General features: G+C 44.7%; 1 protein-coding gene across 2 annotated transcripts in view; it reads right to left on the reverse strand.

The window, feature by feature from the left end:
* The window catches only part of UTP6 (UTP6 small subunit processome component), a 41005-nt gene that overhangs the window by 8796 nt on the left and 6679 nt on the right, over nucleotides 1-25530 (reverse strand). For both annotated transcript variants that reach the window (XM_023182864.1, XM_023182863.1), the window contains exons 3-16: nucleotides 24765-24806; nucleotides 24435-24527; nucleotides 22565-22612; nucleotides 22071-22134; nucleotides 19106-19224; nucleotides 16710-16787; nucleotides 14828-14909; nucleotides 12627-12708; nucleotides 8442-8626; nucleotides 6564-6643; nucleotides 6104-6181; nucleotides 3118-3297; nucleotides 1548-1628; nucleotides 1253-1362 (exon numbers count right to left, since the gene is read on the reverse strand). In XM_023182864.1, coding sequence (XP_023038632.1) covers nucleotides 1253-1362; nucleotides 1548-1628; nucleotides 3118-3297; nucleotides 6104-6181; nucleotides 6564-6643; nucleotides 8442-8626; nucleotides 12627-12708; nucleotides 14828-14909; nucleotides 16710-16787; nucleotides 19106-19224; nucleotides 22071-22134; nucleotides 22565-22612; nucleotides 24435-24527; nucleotides 24765-24806 — 1322 coding nt within the window. The remainder of the gene's footprint in view (nucleotides 1-1252; nucleotides 1363-1547; nucleotides 1629-3117; nucleotides 3298-6103; nucleotides 6182-6563; nucleotides 6644-8441; nucleotides 8627-12626; nucleotides 12709-14827; nucleotides 14910-16709; nucleotides 16788-19105; nucleotides 19225-22070; nucleotides 22135-22564; nucleotides 22613-24434; nucleotides 24528-24764; nucleotides 24807-25530) is intronic.

The following is a 25530-nucleotide window of genomic DNA, read 5'->3' on the forward strand; positions in this document are numbered from 1 at the left end:
CGGTGGCTCAAGCCTGTAATCCCAGCACTTTGGGAGGCCGAGACGGGTGGATCACGAGGTCAGGAGATCGAGACCATCCTGGCTAACACAGTGAAACCCCGTCTCTACTAAAAACTACAAAAAAACTAGCCGGGCGAGGTAGCGGCGCCTGTAGTCCCAGCTACCCGGGAGGCTGAGGCAGGAGAATGGCGTGAACCCGGGAGGCGGAGCTTGCAGTGAGCTGAGGTCCGGCCACTGCACTCCAGCCTGGGTGACAGAGCGAGACTCCGTCTCAAAAAAAAAAAAAAAAAAAATTACAAAATTTAGCCGGGCATCGTGTCGCACACCTGTAATCCCAGCTACTCAGGAGGCTAAGGCGGAAGAATCACTTAAACACGGGAAGTGGACATTGCAGTGAGCTGAGATCTTGCCACTGTACTCCAGTCTGGGTGACAAGAGTGAAACTCTGTCTCAAAAACACAAACCAAAAAAAAAAACAAAAAAGGAAAACGAAACAGTGTATTGGGTCAGGTGCAGTGCCTCATGCCTGTAATCCCTGTACTTTGGGATTTGGGAGGCTGAGGCAGGCAGATCACCTGAGGTCAGGAGTTTGAGACCAGCCTGGTCAACATGGTGAAACATTGTCTTTAAAATCTAAAAGTTAAAAATTAGCTAGGCGTGGTGACAGGCGTCTATAATCCCAGCTACTCAGGCAGCTGAGGCAGGAGAATCACTTGAACACAGGAGGCGGAGATTGCAGTGAGCCGAGATTGTGCCCCTGCACTCCAGTCTGGGAAATAGAGCGAGACATAAGACTCTATCTTTTTTTTGTTTGTTTGTTTGTTTGGCGACGGAGTTTCGCTCTTGTTGCCCAGGTTGGAGTGCAATGGCTCAATCTCAGCTCACCGCAACCTCCGCCTTTTGGGTTTTAACTATTCTCCTGTCTCAGCCTCCCGAGTAGCTGGGGTTACAGGCATGTACTACCATGCCTGGCTAATTTTGTATTTTTAGTAGAGACAGGGTTTCTCCATTTTGGTCAGGCTGGTCTTGAACTCCTGACCTCAGGTGATCCACCCACCTCGCCCTCCCAAAGTGCTGGGATAACAGGCGTGAGCCACCACGCCCAGCCGAGACTCCATCCAAAAAAGAAAAAAAAAAGAAAAAGTGTATTGGATTACTCCCTCAGATGCTATTTGTGATACAAATAATCTGGGTATGAGCGGCTGAGTATCGGATGGAGAGACCAGCAACAACTATGAACGTCTGTGAGTACCTTTTAAACACAGCTCTGGCCTTTCTGTAGCCACCACTTCGATAAGCCCAATCCAGGTACTTATTCTTCAGGGTTACTGAGTCGGCACCTATGACAGCTAAGAGAGCTTTCTACAATTTAAAAGAAAAAAGAAACAAGCTATGTGAGAAAACTTACAGGTATCAAAATAGATTTTCCCAGAACCACCTGAGGCCACTCCATAGTGCTTTAGGCGCACCTGCAACACTAGAGCTGGCCAACCAGGGAACCTTCTGCCATTCCCCACACCACGAGACTTGGAACACGGTGCCTATACCTTAAAGACTGCCTCAGTGTCTTCTTGGCTTTTGGCACCTTCACTCCACTCTGCCCAGGAAATCCACAGTGGCAGACAAACCTACTCCCAGTTTAAAAAATGTTAGAAAATAGCATATAACAAAACATCGCATGTACCCTATAAATATGTAAAATATGATGTATCAATTTTTTTTAATGCTATAAAATGACAGTTTAGTCCTATGCTCTGAAAACTAGTTAAAAAGGCAGGTTCCTCCTAAGATAATCGACATGTAAAATAGGGATTCATTCCCAAACAGTTCTCACTGTGACAGAATTCTCATTGCCCAGCAGAAATGGCATGCCAGAACACAGTCAGCCTTCTGATCAAGTCACTCAGAGCAACGCTCTTCTGTGAATTTTAGTTCCTTTCTATTGGGAAATATTTCATGTAGTTATCATCAATCATCTTTTAGTTAAGTAAGCAATTAACAGCCCACACAGTTAGATTCACAGCTACCCAGGTCATGTCTCTGCTGTCTAGGACCTACAAGAACTAATTAATCTAGGCTGAACTATCTGATTTTCATTCATGTCCCAGAGATACATACAAATGAGCAGCAAAGGTTAGCCATGGTGGTGCATGTTTGTAATCCCAGAACTTTGAAGACGGAGGCAGGCGGCTCACTTGAGGCCATGAGTTCAAGATCAGCCTGGCCAACATGGCAAAACCCTGTCTCTACTAAAAATACAAAAATTAGCTGGGCATGGCGGCACGCGCTTCTAATCCCAGCTACTTGGGAGGCTGAGGCAGGATAATCGCTTGAACCTAGGAGGTGGAGGTTGCAGTGAGCCAAGACTGCACCAATGCACTCCAGCCTGGGCAAGAGAACAAGACTTCATCTCAAAAAAAAAAAAGGAAAAAGAAAATAACATTAAGTGAGCAGTAGATTTTTTCCTACTTTATCTTCTGGAATACATTTTTCCTACTAATACAAAAAATTCACTGCAAAGTGAATCTGGCCATACACCATGGCTCACGCCTATAATCTCAGCACTTTGGGAGGCCAAGGCGGGCAGATCACTTGAGGCTAGGAGTTCCAGACCAGCCTGGCCAACATGGAGAAATCCTGTCTCTACTAAAATAGAAAATATTAGCCGGGTGTGATGGCACGCACCTGTAGTCCCAGCTACTCAGGAAGCTGAGGCAGGAGAATTGCTTGAACCCAGGAGGTGGAGACTGCAGTGAGCTGAGATCACGCCACTGTACTCCAGCCTGGGCAACAGAGCAAGACTCCATCCCAAAAAAAAAAAAAAAAATTGGGCTTATATTCAGCAAGTGACATTAATATTCTACTGGTATTTCTAACTTTATAAGAAATACCATTCTATTCCTAAATAGAACAGGAAGTTTTATATAATTTGGTCAACTTTCAAATAAAGGATATTAAATAGAGGCAAGTTCTTCTACTCTTAACCTATGAACCATCACCACTTAATAACAAACGCCACTCTAGAAGTGGCTCTCAATAGACAAGTATGTTCCAAATGAGCTTTGGCTATAAAAGGTTTCCTAAATATAATGATTACAAAAGATCCAGCTCACTGACCTGGGGTTTCAGATGCACAAAGGCTTCTTCAAAAAGCATGGCTATGTCAGGACTCTTTGACTCAATCAGCACCCGCAGCTTCAGCTGCCACATTGTCCCAGAGTCTCTAAACAATTCAGTTCCAGCTACTGCCACTTCCAGAGCTTCCCTCAGGAATTTATGACACAGCAATGAAACAATCTAGACAAGATGAAGGATGACTGGTAAATTAATTACTGAAACCCAAACAATCTATGTAAATGGAGACAAATAAAAACCTCATTTGAGGCAAGAATTTCACCAACCTTTCCACTAAAATTTAAAATAAAAAAGAGGCCACGCATGGTGTCTCATACCTGTAACCCCAGCACTTTGGGAGGCCGAGGCAGGCAGATCACGAGGTCAGGAGATCGAGACCATCCTGGCCAACGTGGTGAACCCCGTCTCCACTAAAAATACAAAAATTATCTGGTTGTGGCGGTGGGCGTCTGTAATCCCAGCTACTCAGGAGGCTGAAGCAGGAGAATAGCTTGAACCCAGGAGGTGGAGATTGCAGTAAGCTGAGATCACGCCACTGCACTCCAACCTCAGCGACAGAGCAAGACTCCATCTCAAAAAAAATAAACAAACAAAAGAAAAGAGCTATGTGATAATTTATAGGTATCAAAACAAATTTTCCATGGCTGTTAAACAGGTGCAAAGTGAACAATTTAGAATTTCTCCTCTTTTCACTGCTCCTACCCATGAGAGTTATCCAAAAACAGGGGAGACGTAAAAACCAGAGAACATAAATAATTTAGACTGTAAGTTAGGTGTGTGTTTTTTTTTTTTTTGGAGATGGAGTTTCGCTCTGTAGCCCAGCCTGGAGTGCAGTGGCGCAATGATCTCCACTCACTGCAACCTCCGCCTCCCAGGTTCAAGCAATTCTCCTGCCTCGGTCTCCCGAGTAGCTGGGATGACAGGCGCCTGCAGCCACACCCAGCTAATTTTTTGTATTTTAGTAGAGATGGGGTTTCACCACGTTGGCCAGGCTGGTCTCGAACTCCTGACCTCAGATGATCTGCCTGCCTCGGCCTCCCAAAGTGCTGGGATTACAGGCATGAGCCACCATACCTGGAGTAAGTTTTTCATAAAACAGTTCATGACCGGGCGTGGTGGCTCATGCCTGTAATCCCAGCACTTTGGGAGGCTGAGGCAGGCAGATCACCTAAGGTCGGGAGTTCGAGACCAGCCTGACCAACATGGAAAAACCCTGTCGCTACTAAAAATACAAAATTAGCCAGGCATGGTAGTGCATGCTTATAATTCCAGCTACTCGAGAAGCTGAGTCAGGAGAATCACTTGAACCCAGGAGGCGGAGGTTGAGGTGAGCCCAGATCGTGCCATTGCACTCCAGCCTAGGCAACAAGAGCAAAACTCCATCTCAAAAAAATAATAAATAAATAAAAACAAAACAGTTCACTATGCTAGAACACATGCTCGCCCAACAGAGGATGAAAATTAACAAATAGGCCAGGCTCAGTGGCTCACACCTGTAACCCCAGCACTTTCGGAGGCCGAAACAGGCGGATCACCTGAGGTCAAGACCTTGAGACCAGCTTGGCCAATATGGTGAAACCTTGTCTCTACTAAAAATACAAAAATTAGCCAAGTGTGTTGGCGCACACCTGTAATCCCAGCTACTAAGGAGGATGAGGTGGGAGAATCACTTAAACCTGGGAGGAGGAAGTTGCAGTGGGCCGAGATCATGCCTACACTCCAGGCTGGGTGACAGAGCAAGACTCTGTCTCCAAAAAATTTTTTTTAAATTATTAAATACAAAATCAGTATTTGTGGGGTGTCAAAGAAACAGGTATATTCATTCAGAGTTGGACATAACATAAACTAATGCAATTTTTCTGAAATTCAATTTGACAGTTTGTAGCAAGAGTCATGAAAGTGCTCAATGCTTCGATTTGGGACTTTTACATTAACAAATGTGGGCCAAAAAATACACGAATGAAAGGAAATCTTACCTGTTCAAAATGCTTATATCTACATTATTTGAAAAAGAGAAAAAAAAAAAACCTAAAACCAATCCAATTGTACAAATTTGTGAAACATTAAATGGCAGTATATAATTAGTATATTCAGCAAGCATTTTTATTGCACACTATATATGCTAGATTCAATAGTGAGCAAATCAGGTACATTCCCTACCACCCATAGAGCCTCCAGTCTAAGAGATGAAACGGTTTGATATCTTTCCTCTGACAGAAAATGAATCATCTAGGCTGGGCACGGTGGCTCACGCCTGAAAGACTAAGTTAGAAAACCAGGCACAGCCAGGAGCGGTGGATCACGCCTGTAATCTCAGCACTTTGGCAGGCTAAGGCAGTCAGATCGCTTGAGGTCAGGAGTTCAAGACCAGCCTGGCCAACATAGTGAAACTCCATCTCTACTAAAAATACAAAAATTTGGCCAAGCATGATGGCTCACGCCTGTAGTCCCAGCACTTTGGGAGGCCGAGGCAGGTGGATCACTTGAGGTCAGGAGTTAGAGACCAGCCTGGCTAAGATGGTAAAACCCCGTCTCTACCAAAATACAAAAATTAGCCAGGTGTGGTGGCATGCACCTGTGATCCCAGCTACTTGGGAGGCTGAGGCAGAAAAATCACTTGAACCCAAGAGGCAGAGGTTGTAATGAGCTGAGATCGCGCCACTGTGCTCCAGCCTGGGGAAAGAGAGTGACACTTGTCTCAAAAAAAAGGAATGGGTGGTAAAACAAACCCAAATTATGACTCTTGTTCTAAGTGTTTTTCATTATATAATATTCCTCCCTTTGCTAGTACAGATTTCATTTTTAGCATATGCCAAATACTGGCAAACACATATAAACACACTTTACATACCAAACTCCCGAATGGCCTTCATCTTAAGACTATATATATTTAAAATATGACTGTGGCACAAAACAACTGGAATAAGGTATTTGTAACTGGCAGAAAATATTTTCTCCACGTCCTTACCAACTGCTTGTATTGGCATTCTGACAGAAGCTTCAGTTCATGTGCCTTCCTGAATGAAGTCATGGTTCTTTCCAACCTCTGAAAACAGAAAAATCTCTCAGTTCATTACAAAGATCCCAGCAGGGGCCTCTGGCCTCTGACATAAACAAAAGCAGTTTTGCGCATTTCTGAGAATTCAAAGCTGACTTGCTCCTGCATGGTGCTTTCACTTATGAATAGATGCACTAGGCAGCTGCACCGAACAGAGCCCAGTCACATGAGAGCCCCTCCTAACCTGGCAGCAAACCAGACTCAGACCTTTAGAATAACACGTCACCCACAAGGAGAGAGAGAGTGGCTAAGCATACAAGTTCTCAGAAGCTATGCTAGACACCAAAAGAGCTGTGCTTCTGTTCTTCTTTCAGAAGACAGTCACTATCTAGTCAACCACTGTAACCATGTAACCATGTAACAACCTCACCTTCCCTCTAAGGAACCCACTATTTGACTTCTTAGTAAATCTTTCCAAGCAAAAGGTGATGTAACACTTCCACATGGCCTCTGGAAAAGTCAAAGATTATGTTGATCAGATCACTTAATTCAACATCCATCACATCAAAGTTATTAAAAGAGAAGGGAAAAAACAGTTATCATACATCTTTTCTTCGAGGGGAAAACTCTCTTCTGAAGAAGAGTTTAAATTAGCCTGATTTTAAAAAGTGTTATTTTGACTACAACCAATAAAACACCTCAAATATTGGGGGAAAACAACTGAGTAACAGCTTACATATAAAAATTGAAAGCCTTATCTAGGTTATATATCCCCTCTGCCTTTATTCTACATTATTACAAAATAAAAATTAAATCACTATCAAAAGATAATTAAGGGCCGGACACAGTGGTTCACGCCTGTAATCCCATCACTTTGGGAGGCTGAGGCAGGCAGATCACTTGAGGTCAGGAGTTCAAGACCAGCCTGGCCAACATGGTGAAACCTCATCTCTACTAAAAATACAAAAATCAGTGGGGCATGGTGGCATGCACCTGTAATCCCAGCTACTCGGGAGGCTGAGGCAGGAGAATTGCTTAAACCCGGGAGGAAGAGGTTACAGTAACCTGAGATCATGTCACAGAGTGAGACTGTCTCAAAAAGAAAAAATAAATAAATAATTAAGGACGTCAGTAATCCTAGCACTTAGGGAGGCCGAGGCATGCAGATCGCTTGATTCCAGCAGTTCAAGACCAGCCTGGGCAACATGACGAAACTTCATCTCTACAAAAAATACATTAAAATTGGCCTGGCGTGGTGGTACGTGCCTGTAGACCCAACTACTCAGGGGGCTGAGGTGGGAGGATTGCTTCAACCCAGGAGACAGAGGTTGGGAGTGAGCTGCAATCGTGCCACTGCACCCCAGCCTGGGTGACACAGCAGGATCCTGTCTCCCAGAAAAAAAAAAAAAAAAAAAGGTAATTAAGGAATAATAATTTAAGATTCTTAGGAATTATTTCCTAAGTTTCCCCCAAAATAAAGGAACGTAAATACCACTACTATGGAGGAAGGTCATAAAAGCTCCATTACCATCAGAGAAAGACCAAGTTAGAAAGCCAGGCACGGCCGAATGCAGTGGCTCACGCGTGTAATCCCAGCACTTTAGGAGGCCAAAGCGGGCAAATCACCTGAGGTCAGGAGTTCAACACTAGCCTGGCCAACATGGTGAAACTCCATCTGTACTGAAAATACAAAAATTAGCCGGGCATTGTGGCACACACCTGTAATCCCAGCTACTCGGGAGGATGAGGCAGGAAAATCGCTTGAACCCAGGAGGCAGAGGTTGCAGTGAGCCCAGATTGTGACACTGCACTCTGGCTTGGGCAAGAGTGAGACTTTGTCTCCAAAAAAAAAAAAAAAAAAGCCAGACGCAGTGGCTCACACCTGTAATCCTGTAATCCTAGCACTTTGGGAAGCCGAGGCGAGTGGATCACCTGAGCTCAGGCGGTCAAGACCAGCCTGAACAACACGGTGAAACCCCGTCTCTATTAAAATACAAAAAAATTAACTGGGCATGGTGGCAGGCGCCTGTAGTCCCAGCTACTCAGGAGGATGAGGCAGAAGAATTGCTTGAACCCGGGAGGCAGAGGTTGCAGTGAGCCAAGATCAAGCCACTGAACTCCAGCCTGGGTGACAGAACGAGACTCCGTCTCCAAAAAAAACAAAAACAAAAAAAACAGAAAGCCAGGCACATCGTAATAATACTAGAGAGATCCCCAATGTTGATTTTCACAATGGGAACAGGAGCTTAAGTTTCACACTCAGGGGTACTATTCCTTCTATATCACACCATGGTTTGGTGAAGTTCACCTGTTGGCAGAGTCTTCACTGCCTCTTCATATACAGCACAGCATCTCTCCTCCTTCCGGCCGACCTCCACTGCTTTGGCTTGTTTCGTTGCGGGCTGCTCTTCTCCTGTCTGTGACTCGATCTCTAATTCTCGCCTTGCCACATAATCCCAAGTGAGAGGATCATCTGCGTGTAGAGTCTGAAGGCTGAAAAATATCACTTACCTGTATCTATCCCACAACAAGAAACTAACTCAGAGTATCAGAGAAACAGTTACCTATGCTTAAAAAATCTACACGGGACATCCCTGTAACAACTGCAGTACCATAAAAACTATTTCCCAGGCCGGGCCCAGTGGCTCACGCCTTTTGGAGACCAGAACTTTGGGAGTCCAAAGTGGGTGGATCACCTGAGGTCAGGAGTTCGAGACCAGCCTGACCAATATGGTGAAACCACATCCCCACTAAAAATATAAAAATAAGCCGGGCATGGTGGTGTGTGACTGTAGTCCAAGCTACTAGCGAGGCTAAGACAGGAGAATTGCTTGAACCCATGAAGCGGAAGTTGCAGTGAGCCAAGATCGCATCACTCCAGCCTGGGTGACAAAGCGAGACTCTGTCTCATAAAAAAAAAAGGCCGGGCACAGTGGCTCAAGCCTGTGATCCCAGCACTTTGGGAGGCCAAGATGGGCGGATCACCAGGTCAGGAGATCGAGACCATCCTGGCTAACACGGTGAAACCCCGTCTCTACTAAAAAATACAAAAAACTAGCTGGGCGAGGTGGCGGGCGCCTGTAGTCCCAGCTACTCGGGAGGCTGAGGCAGGAGAATGGCATAAACCCGGGAGGCGGAGCTTGCAGTGAGCTGAGATCTGGCCACTGCACTCCAGCCTGGGTGACAAGAGCAAGACTCTGTCTCAAAAAAAAAAAAGAAAAAAGAAAAAACAAACAAACGAAGAAAACTATTTCCCAACAGGCTCTCCAGAATATCTTCACTCATTGTAGAAATTTTGTCAATGGATCAGAATTGTCCCACCTTTTTTTTTTGTTGTTTATTGAGCCAGAATCTCACTGTCACCAAGGCTGGAGTGCAGTGGCGTGATCTCAGCTCACTGTAACCCCCACCTCCCAGATTCAAGCAATTCTCCTGTCTCAGCCTCCCAAGGAGCTAGAATTACAGATGCACACCACCACATCTGGCTAATTTTTGTATTTTTTTGTGAGAGACAAGCTTTCACCATGTTGGCCAGACTGGTCTCGAACTTTTGACCTCAAGTGATCTTCCTGCCTCAGCCTCCCAAAGTGCTGGGTGGGATTACAGGTGTGAGCCACCGCACCTGGCCAGAGTTGTCCCACATTTATTGAGTTTCAGAATATTTCAGGTATCATTCACAAATGCTAACTTTCAAGTTAGCTCTCAAACTCAAATCGGCAGTTATCTGTGACAACACACGATTCCAAGAGACCTGAAGAACTTTTTTTGTTTTTGAGATAGGGTCTGTCACCCAGGCTGGAGTGCAGTGGTGCCATCACGGCTCACTGCAGCCTCCACCTCCCAGGCTCAGGTGATCCTCCCACCTCAGCCTCCCATGTAGCTGGTACTTTAAGTGCATGCCACCATACCCAGCTAATTTTGGTAGTTTTATTGTACAGAGTTTTGCCATGTTGCCCAGGATAGTCTCCAACTCCTGGGGGCTCAAGCAATTGTCCATCCCAAAGTGTTGAGATTACAGCCCCTGTGCCCAACCTAAAGAACTTTATTATATCTGAGCTCTTCATTTTCAGTGTGTGTGTGTTTTCAGACAGAGTTTCTCTCTTGTTGCCCAAGCTGGAGTGCAGTGGCACAATCTCAGTTCACTATAACCTCCACCTCCTGGGTTCAAGTGATTCTCCTGCCTCAGCCTCCCAAGCATCTGGGATTACAGGCATGTGACACCACACCCAGCTAATTTTTGTATTTTTAGTAGAGATGGGGTTTCACCATGTTGGCCAGACCGGTTTCAAACTCCTGACCTCAAGTGATCTGCCCACCTTGGCATTCCCAAATGCTGGGATTACAGGCATAAGCCACTGCACCCAGCTTTTTTTTTTGGAGGCAGAGTCTTGCTCCATCACCAGGATGGAGTGCAGTGGCATGATCTCAGCTCACTGCAACCCTGACCTCCCAAGTTCAAGTGATTCTCCTGCCTCAGCCTCCCAAGTAGCTAGGATTACAGGTGCACGCCACCACACCAAGCTAATTTTTGTATTTTCAGTACAAACAAGGTTTCACCATGTTGGCCAGGATGGTCTCAATCTCTTGATCTCAGGTGATCCGCCCACCTCGGCCTCCAAAAGTGCTGAGATTACAAGTGTGAGCCACTGTGCCTGGCCCAAGGTTTTTCATTTTCTAAATAATACAGAAAAACCACAACCTATTCCTCTCTCAAAACCCTGAAGATACCCAAATAACAAACTGATTCAAGTTCTATTTCCCCTCCTGTCAAAGGAAGAGGTGCTACCAAAGAACGCCAAGTACCCACAAGGTAGGCTACAAATAATTTTTTTTCATTAAAAAAAAATTTAGAGGCCAGGCGCGGTGGCTCAAGCCTGTAATCCCAGCACTTTGGGAGGCCGAGGCGGGCGGATGACGAGGTCAGGAGATCGAGACCATCCTGGCTAACACAGTGAAACCCCATCTCTACTAAAAAATACAAAAAAAAAAAAAAACTAGCCGGGCGAGGTGGCAGGCACCTGTAGTCCCAGCTACTCGGGAGGCTGAGGCAGGAGAATGGCGTAAACCCGGGAGGCGGAGCTTGCAGTGAGCCGGGATCCGGCCACCGCACTCCAGCCTGGGCGACAGAGCGAGACTCCTTCTCAAAAAAAATTAAAAAAAAAAAATTTAATGGTCTCACTCTGTCACCCAGGCTGGGGTGCGGTGACGCAACAACAGCTCACAGCAGCCTCAACCTCACAGGCTCAGGGGATCCTCCCACCTCAGTCCTGCAAGTAGCTGGGACTACAGGCACACAACACCACACCCAGCTAATTTTATTGTTATTTTTGGTAAAAACAGGGTCTCACCATGTTGCCAAAGCTTACAAATAATTGTTAAACCATATAATCAGACATTAAAGAATAAAATTACCAGCCATGTGTAATGGCTCACATCTGTAATCCTTGCACTTTGGGAGGCTAAGGCAGGAGGATCACTTGAGCTCAGGAGTTCAAGACCAACTTGGGCAACATAGTGAGACCTCATCTCTATAATTAAAAATGTAAATAAATAAAAATATAATAAAGAAATAAAAAGAATTACCAGCACTCAACTATAAACATATAACTCTCATTTTATGGATAAATGCCAAGAAAACAGAATTTACAATTTTATATAAGCTTTAGATTTTTTTTTTTATTGAATAAACTATTTCCCCCAATAAGTGAATCAAAGAACTTAATCAGGAAGATACTTTTTTTCTGAGACACGGTCTCATTCTGTGACCCAGACAGGAGTGCAGTGGCAGGATCACAGCTCACTCCAGCCTCAACCTCCCAAACTCAGGTGATCTTCCCACCTCAGCCTCCAGAGTAGCTAAGACTACAAGAATGCACCACCATACCTAGCTTATTTTTGTAGAGACAGGGTTTCACTATGTTGCCCAGGCTGCTCTCAAACGCCTGAGCTGAAGTGATGCACTTGCCTTGGTCTCCCAAAGTGCTGGGATCCCAAAGTGTGAGCTACCGCACCGGGCCAGGAAAAAAATTTTTTAACATAGTATGATATTAGGTTTTTTTTTTTTGGGGTTTTTTTTTTTTTTTGAGATGGAATTTCACTCTTGTCGCCCAGGCTGGAGTGCAATTGTGGGATCTTGGCTCACTGCAACCTCCACCTCCCAGGTTCAAGCGAGTCTCACCTGACTCAGCCTCCCAAGTAGCTGGGATTACAGGCATGTACCACCACACCCAGCTAATTTTGTATTTTTAGTAGTGACAGGGTTTCACCATGTTGTTCGGGCTGGTCTCGAACTCCTGACCTCTAGTGATCCACCCACTTCAGCCTCCCAAAGTGCTGGGATTACAGGTGTGAGCCACTGCACCCGGCTAATATTAGCTTTTATTTCAGGGATTCAGTGTGGTATCTTCTTTCTCTTCTACTAAATATCCAACATCAAACCCTTAATCTCAAGATCAGAAATAGATATATTCACCTTTCTACTAATGTTACTTACTCATCATAAATCTCTTTTTGTAGATCTTTGGCAAAGTCAAATAGCTGTGCAACTGAAAGCAGTGACACGTGAAATTCTGCACCTAATTTAAAAAGCAAGGAAGGAGAAGTTTATTGCCAATAAGAGTCACTTTACTTTAAAGGTAGCATTCTCCTCGTTTACTGGAGTTAATCTTTTTGTTTTTTTGTTTTTTTTTGAGACGGAGTCTTGCTCTGTCGCCCGGGCTGGAGTGCAGTGGCCGGATCTCAGCTCACTGCAAGCTCCGCCTCCCGGGTTTACGCCATTCTCCTGCCTCAGCCTCCGGAGTGGCTGGGACTACAGATGCCCGCCACCTCGCCCGGCTAGTTTTTTAGTATTTTTTAGTAGAGACGGGGTTTCACCATGTTAGCCAGGATGGTCTCGATCTCCTGACCTCGTGATCCACCCGTCTCGGCCTCCCAAAGTGCTGGGATTACAGGCTTGAGCCACCGCGCCTGGCCCTTTTTGTTTTTTTAAATGAGAAATAAAACAAAATAGAACAAAAGTCATCCCATAGTCCCCTCATCTCAGGGTTTGTTAATATCTTTGTTAATATCTTTGATGTATTGTTCAATATATTGTTAATATCTTTGAAGTATTCATAAAAAAAGAACTAATTTTCAACTCCCCACATTATTTAATTGCTCCAGGAGAACTTACTGAGGCTGGGTGCAATGGCTCACGCCAGTAATGCCATCACTTTGGGAGGCCAAGGCAGGAAGATCACTTGAGCTCAGGAGTTCAAGACTAGCCTGGACAACATGGTGAAACCTCATCTCTACTAAAAGCACAAAAATTAGCCAGGCATAGAGGTCCATGCCCAGGTACTCAGGAGGCTGAAGTGGGAGAATCGCCTGAGCCCATGAAGTCGAGGCTACAGTGAGCCATGATTGTACCACTGCACTCCTGCGTGGGTGACAGAGTGAGACCCTGTCTCAAAAAAAAATAAATGGAAGGATAAATGACTACACACTGGGTACAGTGTACACTGCTTGCTAATGGGTGCACCAAAATCTCAAAAACCACCACTAAACCTGTTCCCCAAAAACCTACTGACTGGCCGGGCGCGGTGGCTCAAGCCTGTAATCCCAGCACTTTGGGAGGCCGAGACGGGCGGATCACAAGGTCAGGAGATCGAGACCATCCTGGCTAACACGGTGAAACCCCGTCTCTACTAAAATACAAAAAATTAGCCGGGCGTGTTAGCGGGCGCCTGTAGTCCCAGCTACTCGGGAGGCTGAGGCAGGAGAATGGCGTGAACCCAGGAGGCGGAGCTTGCAGTGAGCTGAGATCCGGCCACTGCACTCCAGCCTGGGCGACAGAGCGAGACTCCGTCTCAAAAAAAAAAAAAAAAAAACCTACTGACATTTTTATTTTTGTGAGATGAAGTCTCGCTCTGTTGCTCTCTCAGCTCAGTCACTGCAACCTCCACCTCCCAGGTTCAAGCGACTCTCCTGCCTCAGCCTCCTAAGTAGCTGTGATTATAGGCACCCACCACCACACCCAGCTAATTTTTGTATTTTTAGTAGAAACGGAGTTTCACCTTGTTGGCCAGACTGGTCACGAACTCCTGACCTCAGGTGATCCACCTGCCTCGACCTCCCAAAGTGCTGGGATTACAGGCATGAGCCACTGCACCTGGCCCAAACCTATTGAAATTTAAGGGAAAAAAATGGGAGTAGAATATAAATTTAAAAAAGAGACTTATGCCGGGCGTGGTGACTCACGCCTGTAATCCCAGCACTTTGAGAGGCCGAGGGGGACAGATCACGAGGTCAGGAGTACGAGACCAGCCTGGCCAACATAGGGAAACCACGTCTCTACTAAAAATACAAAACTTAGCCAGGCAGGGTGGTGTGCGCCTATAGTCCCAGCTACTTGGGAGGCTGAGGCAGGAGAATCACTTGAACCCAGGAGGCAGAGGCTGTGGTGAGCCAAGATTGCCCCACTGCACTCCAGCCTGGGCAACAGATCGAGACTCCATCTCAAAAAATAAGTAAATAAGTTACTGAAATGTTCAATTATAGCCTAGGAAAAATAAGTATTTTCTGAAAGAAACAGGACACTATTCCTACAGAGTTTTATATACATTCTACTGGAAAATTTAAAAACTAGGTAAAGATCTTCATTAGGAAAAGAATGTTTCACTTTCCTACCAAAAATAATGTTCAAAAGATACCTACCTTTAATTATGCTTACAGAATTTTTGTAGATGATCCGTGCCAACTCGCCCTTAAGGATTTCTTCAGAATAATCAGGATGCTCCTAAAGAGTATTATATCAAACATAACTTAACAGGTAGTACAAGGAGGAAAAGCACTAGGATGGAAATTAACAATCCTAGACTACCTGTGCCATATGACCACTGGCAAATCATGTCTCTCTCTCCAGGCCAGTTCCCTCACTTGTAAAGTGTGCAGCTTGAACAAGATCACTGATCTTCCAACTGTGTTCTCTCAGGCTCCAAGAGTGGTGGCAAGATCACACAGCTTAAGGCCTCACTCTCCACTTGGACCAAAACAGGTCAGATTTTACATGTCTTATTTGCGCTTCTATGTAACATTTTATTTGAATAAAAAAGTCCTGGCCTGGCGCAGTGGCTTGCGCCTATAATCCCAGCACTTTAGGAAGCTGAGGTGGGTGGATCACTTGAGGTCAGGAGTTCAAGACCAGCCTGGCCAACATGGTGAAACCCCATCTCTACTAAGAATACAAAAATTAGCCAGGCGTGGTGGCGGGCGACTGTAATCCCAGCTACTCAGGAGGCTACGGCAAGAGAATCACTTGAACCCGGGAGGCGGAGGTTGCAGTGAGCCAAGATCGTGCCACAGCACTCCACCCTGGGCAACAAGAGCAAGACTCCATCTGAGAAAAAAGTTCTAAGCTGGAAACCACAATAACAGACAATAGCAAAGTTTCTTCTCAGCTCTAACATTCTAAATCTTTTAATTATTCTGTCACATGAAAAAATTATATAAAAAGGGAAAGAAAGAAGGCCAGGAAACCACACATTTCACAACCTTTCTCAAGCTCCTTGAATCCATTAATGTATCACTTTATGAGATCATACAGTGTTAAAGAATAGCATTTGGCTATTCTGTAAGTAACAATTTTGAAGACCACATTAATTAGTCCAAATATCGGCCGGGCGCGGTGGCTCAAGCCTGTAATCCCAGCACTTTGGGAGGCTGAGACAGGCGGATCACGAGGTCAGGAGATCGAGACCATCCTGGCTAACCCAGTGAAACCCCGTCTCTACTAAAAAATACTAAAAAACTAGCCGGGCGAGGTGGCGGGCGCCTGTAGTCCCAGCTGCTGGGGAGGCTGAGGCAGGAGAATGGCGTTAACCCGGGAGGCGGAGCTTGCAGTGAGCCAAGATCTGGCCACTGCACTCCAGCCTGGGCGACAGAGCGAGACTCCGTCTCAAAAAAAAAAAAAAAAAAAATTAGTCCAAATATCTATTTTTATAGCATAAAGCTTCACTTTCCTAAGTTCACTTATAATTAACACTAACTCATCTGGAAGTTTCAAAACGTAACAACATTAAACATTAAAGCTTGAACCGGGAGGCAGAGCTTGCAGTGAGCCGAGGTGGTGCCACTGCACTCCAGCCTGTGTGGCAGAAGAAGACTCCATCTCAAAAAAAAAAAAAAAAAAGAAAAGAAAAGAAAAATATAGGCCGGCCGCGGTGGCTCAAGCCTGTAATTCCAGAACTTTGGGAGGCCCAGACGGGTGGATCACGAGGTCAGGAGATCGAGACCATCCTGGCTAACACGGTGAAACCCCGTCTCTACTAAAAAAAAATACAAAAAAACTAGCTGGGCGTGGTGGCGGGCGCCTGTAGTCCCAGCTACTCGGGAGGCTGAGACAGGAGAATGGCATAAACCCGGGAGGCGGAGCTTGTGGTGAGCTGCGATCCGGCCACTGCACTCCAGCCTGGGCGACAGAGCGAGACTCCATCTCAAAAAATATATACATATATTCCAAATATTTTCTCTTACTCCTAAGTAGGCTCAAAATGCTATACATTGTTAGCAAGTGAGAATAAAACAATTAGAACCTTACCACATCCATACTGGCTTTTTCAAATTCTTCCTTCTCTTTCCTCAGTTTTTCCGCATGCATCAGCTCCATCCTAAAGTACTACAGAAGGGAAATAAACTGAAAATCTTTGGAGACGCCTTTTTAAATTTTTTTGAGACAGGGTCTTGCTCTGTCACCCAGGCTGGAGTAAACTGGTGATCACAGTTCATTTCGGCCACAAATTCCTGCGCTCAAGTGATCCCCTTGCCTCAGCCTCCTGAGTAGCTAGGATTAGAGGCACGTGCCATCACACTCAGATAATTTTTTTGTTTTTATTTTTTGGAGAGACAGGGTCTTGCTATGTTGCTGCCTGCCCTCAAACAACTGACCTCAAGTGATCCTCCTGCCTCAGCCTCCCAAAGTGCTGGGATTAAAGGCATGAGCCACCACATCCAGCCTTAATTTTCATTTAAGAATTAAATTGCAGGCTGGGCATGCCTGTAATCCCGACACTTTGGGAGGCCGAGGTGGGCGGATCACTTGAGGTCAGGAGTTTGAGACCAGCCTGCCTAACATTGTGAAACCCCATCTCTACTAAAAATACAAAAATTAGTGGGGCATGGTGGCGCACACCTATAATCCCAGCTACTTCAGGGGCTGAAGCAGAATAGTTTGAACCCCGGAGGCGGAGGCTGCAGTGAGCCAAGAACACACCATTGAACTCCTGCCTGAGTGACAGAGTGAGACTCCATCTCAAAAAAAATAATAATAATTAAATAGCAGTTTCTCTTTTATCCTGACAAAAGACTCAAACAGTGCAGCTTCCAATACATCCTTTCTATTATTTGGGATTTTCATCTAAAGCTTGGCCCTCAAATGTTCTAGGGCACCGTCCATAAGGGAGTAAGACCCCGAAGAGAGAAAGGAAGTAGTGCCAGGTATCTATCTCAAGAAAAGGAGACAGAAAGAACGTGGAGAAAAGAGGAAGACAAGGCAAAGAAGCCAGAAGAGGGCTTCTTTGGAGAACCAAGGGAACAAGGGGAAAAAGAAGAAAAATAAAAACAAAAGTATAAAGAGGCTAAATCTTGCTCCCAACTAAAAAAATTTTAGAGTCTAGTTCCCTATTCCTTCCAACCACAGGAAGGAGGTGGGGGTTCTAACCTCTCAACTAACTTAGAAGCTGCAGTGTCAACACCTACCACTGGCCAAAAAATAAAAAGATGTTTTTCCCTGGCCGGGCATGGTGGCTCACGCCTGTAATCCCACCACTTTGGGAGGCTGAGGCGGGTGGATCACCTGAGGTCGGTAGTTCGAGACTAGCCTGCCCAACAGGGCAAAACCCCATCTCTACTAAAAATACAAAAATTAGCCGGACGTGATGAGGGGCCTCTGTGATCCCAGCTACTTGGGAGGCTGAGGCAGGAGAATCGCTTGAACCCAGGAGGTAGAGGTTGCAATAAGCCAAGACTGGGCCACTGCACTCCAGCCAGGGCAACAGAGCGAAACTCCGTCTCCAGAAAAAAAAAAAGAGGTTTTTCCTTACTCACACCTCCACACTTACTCCTAGCCTCCATAAATTGAAGCCTTTTTTATTTAATAAAGAATACACGGCCGGGCGCGGTGGCTCAAGCCTGTAATCCCAGCACTTTGGGAGGCCGAGACGGGCGGATCACGAGGTCAGGTGATCGAGACCATCCTGGCTAACACTGTGAAACCCCGTCTCTACTAAAAAATACAAAAAACTAGCCGGGCGAGGTAGCGGACACCTGTAGTCCCAGCTACTCGGGAGTCTGAGGCAGGAGAATGGCGTAAACCCAGGAGGCGGAGCTTGCAGTGAGCTGAGATCCGGCCACTGCACTCCAGCCCGGCGACACAGTGAGACTCTGTCTCAAAAAAAAAAAAGAATACACGGGCCAGGAACAGTGGCTCACGCCTGTAATCCCAGCACTTTGGGAGGCCAAGGCGGGCAGATCATGAGGTGAGGAGATCAAGACCATCCTGGCAAACACGGTGAAACCCCATCTTTACTAAAAAATACAAAAAATCAGCTGGGCGTAGTGGCGGGCACCTGTAGTCCCAGCTACTCGGGAGGCTGAGGCAGGAGAATGGCGTGAACCTGGGAGGCAGAGCTTGCAGTGAGCCAAGACTGTGCCACTGCACTCCAGCTTGGGTGACAGAGCGAGACTCTGTCTCAAAAAAAAAAAAAATATATATATATATATATATATATGTATGACCAGCCTGGCCAACAAGGCAAAACCCCATCACTACTAAAAATACAAAAAATAGCCAGGTATGGTAGCAGGCACCTGTAATCTCAGCTACTCAGGAGGCTGAGGTATAAGAATTGCTTGAATCCAGTTAAAAAAAAACAATATATGTCTCCAGAGGACCAAACTGAGACATCACCATCTCATCCTATGTGCACACACACTTACTTCTTTATAAAGTTTTGCGCACTCTGGATGAAAGCGCAGTGCCCGAAGAAAGAGTTGCCTTGCGCTTTCTGAAGACAATCGATCTTCCATTTCCCATTTGGCTGCCATAATCCACAAAGCTGTAAGTGAAAAAACATCAGATTTCATTTCAATAAATTAATCAAGTCAGACAAGAAAAGAACCAAATGATCCAATTTTAATACTCACACATTTTTCTTTTTTTTGAGATGGAGTCTCACTCTGTCACCCAACTGGAGTGCAGTGGTGCGATCTTGACTCACTACAAGCTTCACTTCCCAGGTTCATGCCATTCTCCTGCCTCAGCCTCCTGAGTAGCTGGGACTACAGGCGCCCACCACCATGCCCGGCCAATTCTTTTTTGTATTTTTAGTAGATACAGGGTTTCACCATGTTCGCCAGGATGGTCTCGATCTCCTGACCTTGTGATCCGCCCCACTTGACCTCCCAAAGTGCTGGGATTACAGGCATGAGCCACCGCGCCCAGCCTACTCAAACAATTTTTTTAAAAAACCCTTAACAAAAGGGGATGCAGTTCCCACAGACTGTTTCTAACTGCAAAGCTTGGTTACATTATCTAAAATTAGAAACACTACTCTGAAGCAAATAAGTAAATGATAACAAATGTTAATTTAGAGGAGGAGTACCTAAGTGTCTGTTACTATATTTCATCAGATCAAAGGACATTATTGTAAGTCACATACAATTTTTTTTTGTTTTGAGACAGGGTCTCCCTCTGTTGCTCAGGCTACAGTGGCACAAACACAGCTCACTGCAGTCTCTACCTCCCAGGATCCCACCTTAGCCCCTCAAGTAGCTGGGACCACGGACAGACGCCATCACGCCCACTGAATTTTGTAGTTTTTGTAGAGACAGGTTTTCACCATGTTGCCCGGGCTGGTCTCAAACTCCTGATCTCAAATGATCTGCCTGCCTCGGCTTCCCAAAGTGCTGGGATTATAGACATGAGCCACCGTGCCTGGCCCACATACAAATTTTAAAGGTAGTAAAATGCCAGAAAAAGGCCAGGCACAGTGGTTCACACCTGTAATCCCAGCACTTTGGGAGGCCGAGGCAGGCAGATCACTTGAGGTCAGGAGTTTGAGACCAGCCTGGCCAACATGATGAATCCTCGTTTCTACTAAAAAATACAAAAAATTAGCCGGATGTGGTGGCACCCTCCTGCAGTCCCAGCTATTAGGGAGGCTGAGGCAGAAGAGTCACTTTAACCTGGGAGGTGGACGCTGCAGTGAGCTGAGGTCGCACCACTGCACCCCAGCCTGGGCGACAGAGAAAGACTCCATCTCAAAAAAAAAAAGGCCAGAAAAAACTGCTTATCTTACAATGAAGAATTATTTTTTGCTCTTTTTTCAATATCCAGAGAAATTCTAGGGCCAGGAACAATGGCTTACTCCTGTAATCCCAGCACTTTGGGAGGCTGAGGTGAGCAGATTGTTTGAGGTCAGGAGTTCGAGACCAGCCTAGCCAACATGGCAAAACCCCATCTGTACTAAAATACAAAAATTAGCCGGGCGTGGTGGTGCACATCTGTAATCCCAACTACTTAGGAGGCTGAGGCATGAGAATTACTTGAACCCAGGAGACAGAGGTTTCAGAGAGCCGAGATAGTGCCACTGCACTGAAGCCTGGGCAACAGAGGCAAGACTCTGTCTCGAAAAAATAAAAAACAAAATAAATTCTAATTCGTAATTTTCTTTAAAATCCTTTATCCTTCTATATGGGAAATTAACCCTGAGTTAACATTCTAGCTATTTCCCTAGAAACTTAACAAAGGTCAGCTATCTTAACAAGCAAGATTGCTTTTGTTAAAAATGACGCCTGGCTGGTAGCCACACTTGGAATAGGAGGGTCAGCAATGGTGGCAAGAAATTCCTTTGAGCTTTCTTGAACATGTGACTCTTAAAATTGAGCATGACCCTTCTAGGATCTGTAGAAGCCAGCCCATCCATGGGGCTTCTAAGCCAGAGTGGATCCCCTACCCACTGATATGATCTCATCTCCTCATACCTGAACAGTCACCTTAGGAATCAGAGGCTACCTGCATTCTGCTAAGAGCATTCTGCAGAAGAAACATACCTAAGGCTATCCTGCTATATTTCTGAGTAAACTGGTAGCAAATGTCATCTATTTGAGTCTTGCGTGGTATAAGATGTCTGATTAAGCCTAACACCCTGAGAATAGGTACTGAGGCCTCTCCACTATCAACTAGACCATTTATACATTATTCACAAGAGAAATATTTCTTTTACAAAACATGAGTCTACTCTGTACCAGCATTCTTCTAAAATTTATATTGATATTTTCCCCTTTAAGCTTCTAAAATTCCTCAGATTTGACTGCCTCCAAATAAAATGTCCCTCAAAGGACTCAAAAGTTTATTTTGCCATCACCTAAAAAGAAATACAGTCTGGATGGGCATGGTGGCTCACGCCTGTAATCCCAGCACTTTGGGAGGCCGAGCTGGGTGGATCACAAGGTCAGGGGTTCAAGACCAGCCTGACCACCATGGTGAAACCCCATCTCTGCTAAAAATACAAAAATTAGCTGGGCGTGGTGGCAGATGCCTGTAATCTCAGCTACTCAGGAGGCTGAGGCAGGAGAACTGCTTGAACCCGGGAGGCGGAGGTTGCAGTGAGCCGAGATTGCACCACTGCCCTCCTGCCTGGGTGACAGAGCGAGACTCCGTCTCAAAAAAAAAAAGAAATACAGTCCTTCTTGCCTGCAGATACAACACCTAGGACAGTAACTAGTTTATAGTAGGCAGGGGTGAACTATGAGGCAGCTATGTCAGTAACAAAAACTGCTGAGACCAACTGCCTAAGCTCAAGTCCTCAAAATAATCTCTTAGATTCATCAAGTGAAATAAAATCCAAAATGGCTTGAGTCTAAATAAAATGCAGAAAAATTGACAAAGATTTCACCATACCTGGCTTGTTGGAATGAATCGCCAACATGGCAGAGAATACCTTGCTAAGTTGAGTTTTAGTAGCCTGTAAAAAAGGAAAATATTTCTACTTCCTGCACAGATAAATCATTGCTCTTACTCGCTAAGTAATGTGCACCCTAACTTTACCAACTGTAAAATCCAATGAAGCATGACATGCTATTGCTAGGGACATATAAACAAACACAGACCCTCATAATTTTCTACCTCAATTAAACCACTAAACACTTTAAATATCTTTTTTTTAAACATCAGCTGTATTGAACAAATACACGTAAAAATTATATTCTTTTCAACTGACCTGGAAACTATTAAGAGTCATTTAGATATCCAATGTTATATTGATGTTCCGCCTCCTTGGGTTCTTTTTTCATGTATTAACCCTACACTTCAGGAAAAACCTCTGACATGAAGCTTAAAGGGCAGATTAACAAAAATATGGCCAGAGGAAGCAAGACATGCATGGCTTTACTCACCCACTTCTTACAAAAAACCACATAGGAGAGCCAAAGTTGAACATCATCCTACAAGAAAAGCAATGTAGTAAGCTGCGCAAATTTGACCTTTACATATAATACATCTTCGCATTAATTAGCTGTGCTAAAAACAAGCAGATTTCAGGTTGGGTGCGGTGGCTCATGTCTGTAATCCCAACACTTTGTGAGGCCAAAGTGGGAGGATCACTTGAGGTCAGGAGATCGAAACCAGCCTGGCCAACATGGTGAAACCCCACCTCAACAAAATTACAAAGATTATTAGGAGGCCAAGGCAGGTGGATCACTTGAGGTCGGGAGTTCAAAACCAGCCTAGCCAATATGGTGAAACCCTGTCTCCACGAAAAATACAAAAAAATTAGCCGGGTGTGGTGCAGACCCCTGTAATCCCAGCTATTCGGGAAGCTGAGACACGAGAATCGCTCGAACCCGGGAGGCCGAGATCATGCCACTGCACTCCAGCCTGGGCAACAGAGGGAGGCTCCACCTCAAAAAAAAAAAAAAAATTAGCCAAGTATGGTGGTATGTGCCTGTAATCCCAGCTACTAGGGAGGCTGAGGCAGAAGAATCACTTGAACCTAGGAGGTGAAGGTTACAGTGAGCTGCCGAGATTGTGCCACTGCACTCCAGCCTGGGTGACAGAGCAAGACTCTACCTCAAAAAAAAAAAAAAAAAAAAAAGCCAGGCACAATGGCTCAGGCCTGTAATCCTAGCACTTTTGGAGGCTGAGGCAGGTGGATCACCTGAGGTAAGGAGTTCGAGACCAGCCTGGATAAGATGGCGAAACCCTGACTACTAAAAATACAAAAATTAGCCAGGCATGGTGGCTTGTGCCTGTAGTCCCAGGTACTGGGGAGGCTGAGGCAGGAGAATTACTTCAACCTGGGAGGCAGAGGTTGTAGTGAGCCAAGATCACACCACTGCACTCTAGCCTGGGTGACAGAGTAAGATTCCATCCCAAAAAAAAAAAAAGCAGATTTCAGAAAATCCAATCACCTCTCATCCTATCTGGCTTTCCCTCACAAAGGCCTCAGATCTCTTAACTATGATAACTCAATCTTTCCCCGAACTCCCACTCACAATGCCCCAAAAAAACTTTGTTATCTATCCAATTTGTTTAATGCAGTTCTTAAAGGATCTCAATCTGGGGTAGCAATATAAAATTTGTCATTCCCAAGAATCCAAAATACTTCTCATATAATATATCCAATCCCAAAGAGTCCTGTAATCCCAGCACTTTGGGAGGCTGAGGTGGGCAGATCACTTGAGCCCAGGAGTTCGAAACCAGCCTGAGCAACATGACGAAACCCTGTGTCTACCAAAAATACAAAAATTAGCCAGGCACGGTGGTATGTGCCTGTGATCCCAGCTACTGGGGAGGCTGAGGTGGGAGAATCGTTTGAGCCTGGGAGGCAGAGGTTGCAGTGAACTGAGATCACTCCACCGTAGCCTGGGCAACACAGTGAGACCTTATCTCAAAAAAAAAAAAAAGAAAAGTAAAAAAAATCAAGTTTCTGAGGTATTGCCCCTACATAACCATTTATCTTCAGGCTCTAAGTCTTCAGTGTACTCACAGATATATACAAATATCTGCCAAATTTCCAATCCTTAGTAATGTATCAAATACAGTATTTTCAGCACTGTTCTCACAGAATAACTATAAGGTAATAAGATCATTTTTCTTACTGGTTTGCTAAGTGGCTCAAAAAATGTTTTGAGCAATGATACCATCATTAGAGTAAGTATAAAGATACCCAAGATAAAAATAGAAAACTGCAATTGAGTTCCTAATACAATATGTATAATACTTATCTTCACATCTCATAAAATTAAGGATGGCCTGATCACTTACTTTCCATTTTGCTGAGGCACGCTGGAAAACACCTTGTACCCGGTGTACAATAGAATTCTCAATCTCATCCTTCTTAAATGAATATCCAATGCGCTAAAGGGGGACATAAAAAACAAAGCCTCAGCTTAATCACATTTGTCCAAAACAGCATTCCTACTTGACCACTGAATGGTACTGATGAAGCAAACAAATAATTACAAATATCCATTACAGGCATGTCACCACACAGTTTTATCAACACTGTCTCCCAAACACAAGTCCTAACTATACCGTCAGTCATACTGCTTAGTTCTGTATTTTTTTCCAATTTCTAGAAAATCCTCTACTTACTGTTCTTCTTCTCTGGATCAGCTCCAAAAGATTAATTTCATACTACGAAAGAAAAACATACAAAAAAATTAGAAGCTAGAAAATCTAAAACCTTTTAGATACTGGAAATTTAGTCATAAAACAAAACTCAAGAATATAAAATCAAAAATAATGTGCTATCACGTAAGTATAATTTACAATAAATGTCTAGAATTCACTTAAAATTCATTTAGCTATAAAACTTAAACAAAATAATTAACAAGCTTATAATTACATGCTTCACTTAAAAATTATTCCATGAAGCTTATAAAACACCCCATGCAGCTACAATACAGCTACATCAAAACCTACATTGCACTACATTTGCTTCAAATCTTTTTTAGAAATAAAACAGTATAAAAATGAAGCCACCTATGTACCCATCTCTGATTCTACTCTTCTCCCTCTCCAGAGGCAGGAATTATCTTGACTTTGTTATCATTCCCAAACATGATTTTGAACTTTATTATAATGATGTCTTGAATGCTTTTAAATTTTACACAAACGGTATCATGCTACATCTATCAACCCATAGGTTTTTCGTTGTTTTTTGTTTGTTTGTTTGTTTGAGACAAAAAAACAAACACTCAGGAGGCAGAGGTTGCAGTGAGCCGAGATTATGCCACTGCACTTCAGCCTGGGTGACAGAGCGAGACTCCATCTCAAAACAAAACAGGCCGGGCGCGGTGGCTCAAGCCTGTAATCCCAGCACTTTGGGAGGCCGAGACGGGCGGATCACGAGGTCAGG

The sequence above is a fragment of the Piliocolobus tephrosceles genome, chromosome 16 (assembly GCF_002776525.5).
Source record: "Piliocolobus tephrosceles isolate RC106 chromosome 16, ASM277652v3, whole genome shotgun sequence".
Classification (NCBI taxonomy): Eukaryota; Metazoa; Chordata; class Mammalia; order Primates; family Cercopithecidae; genus Piliocolobus; species Piliocolobus tephrosceles.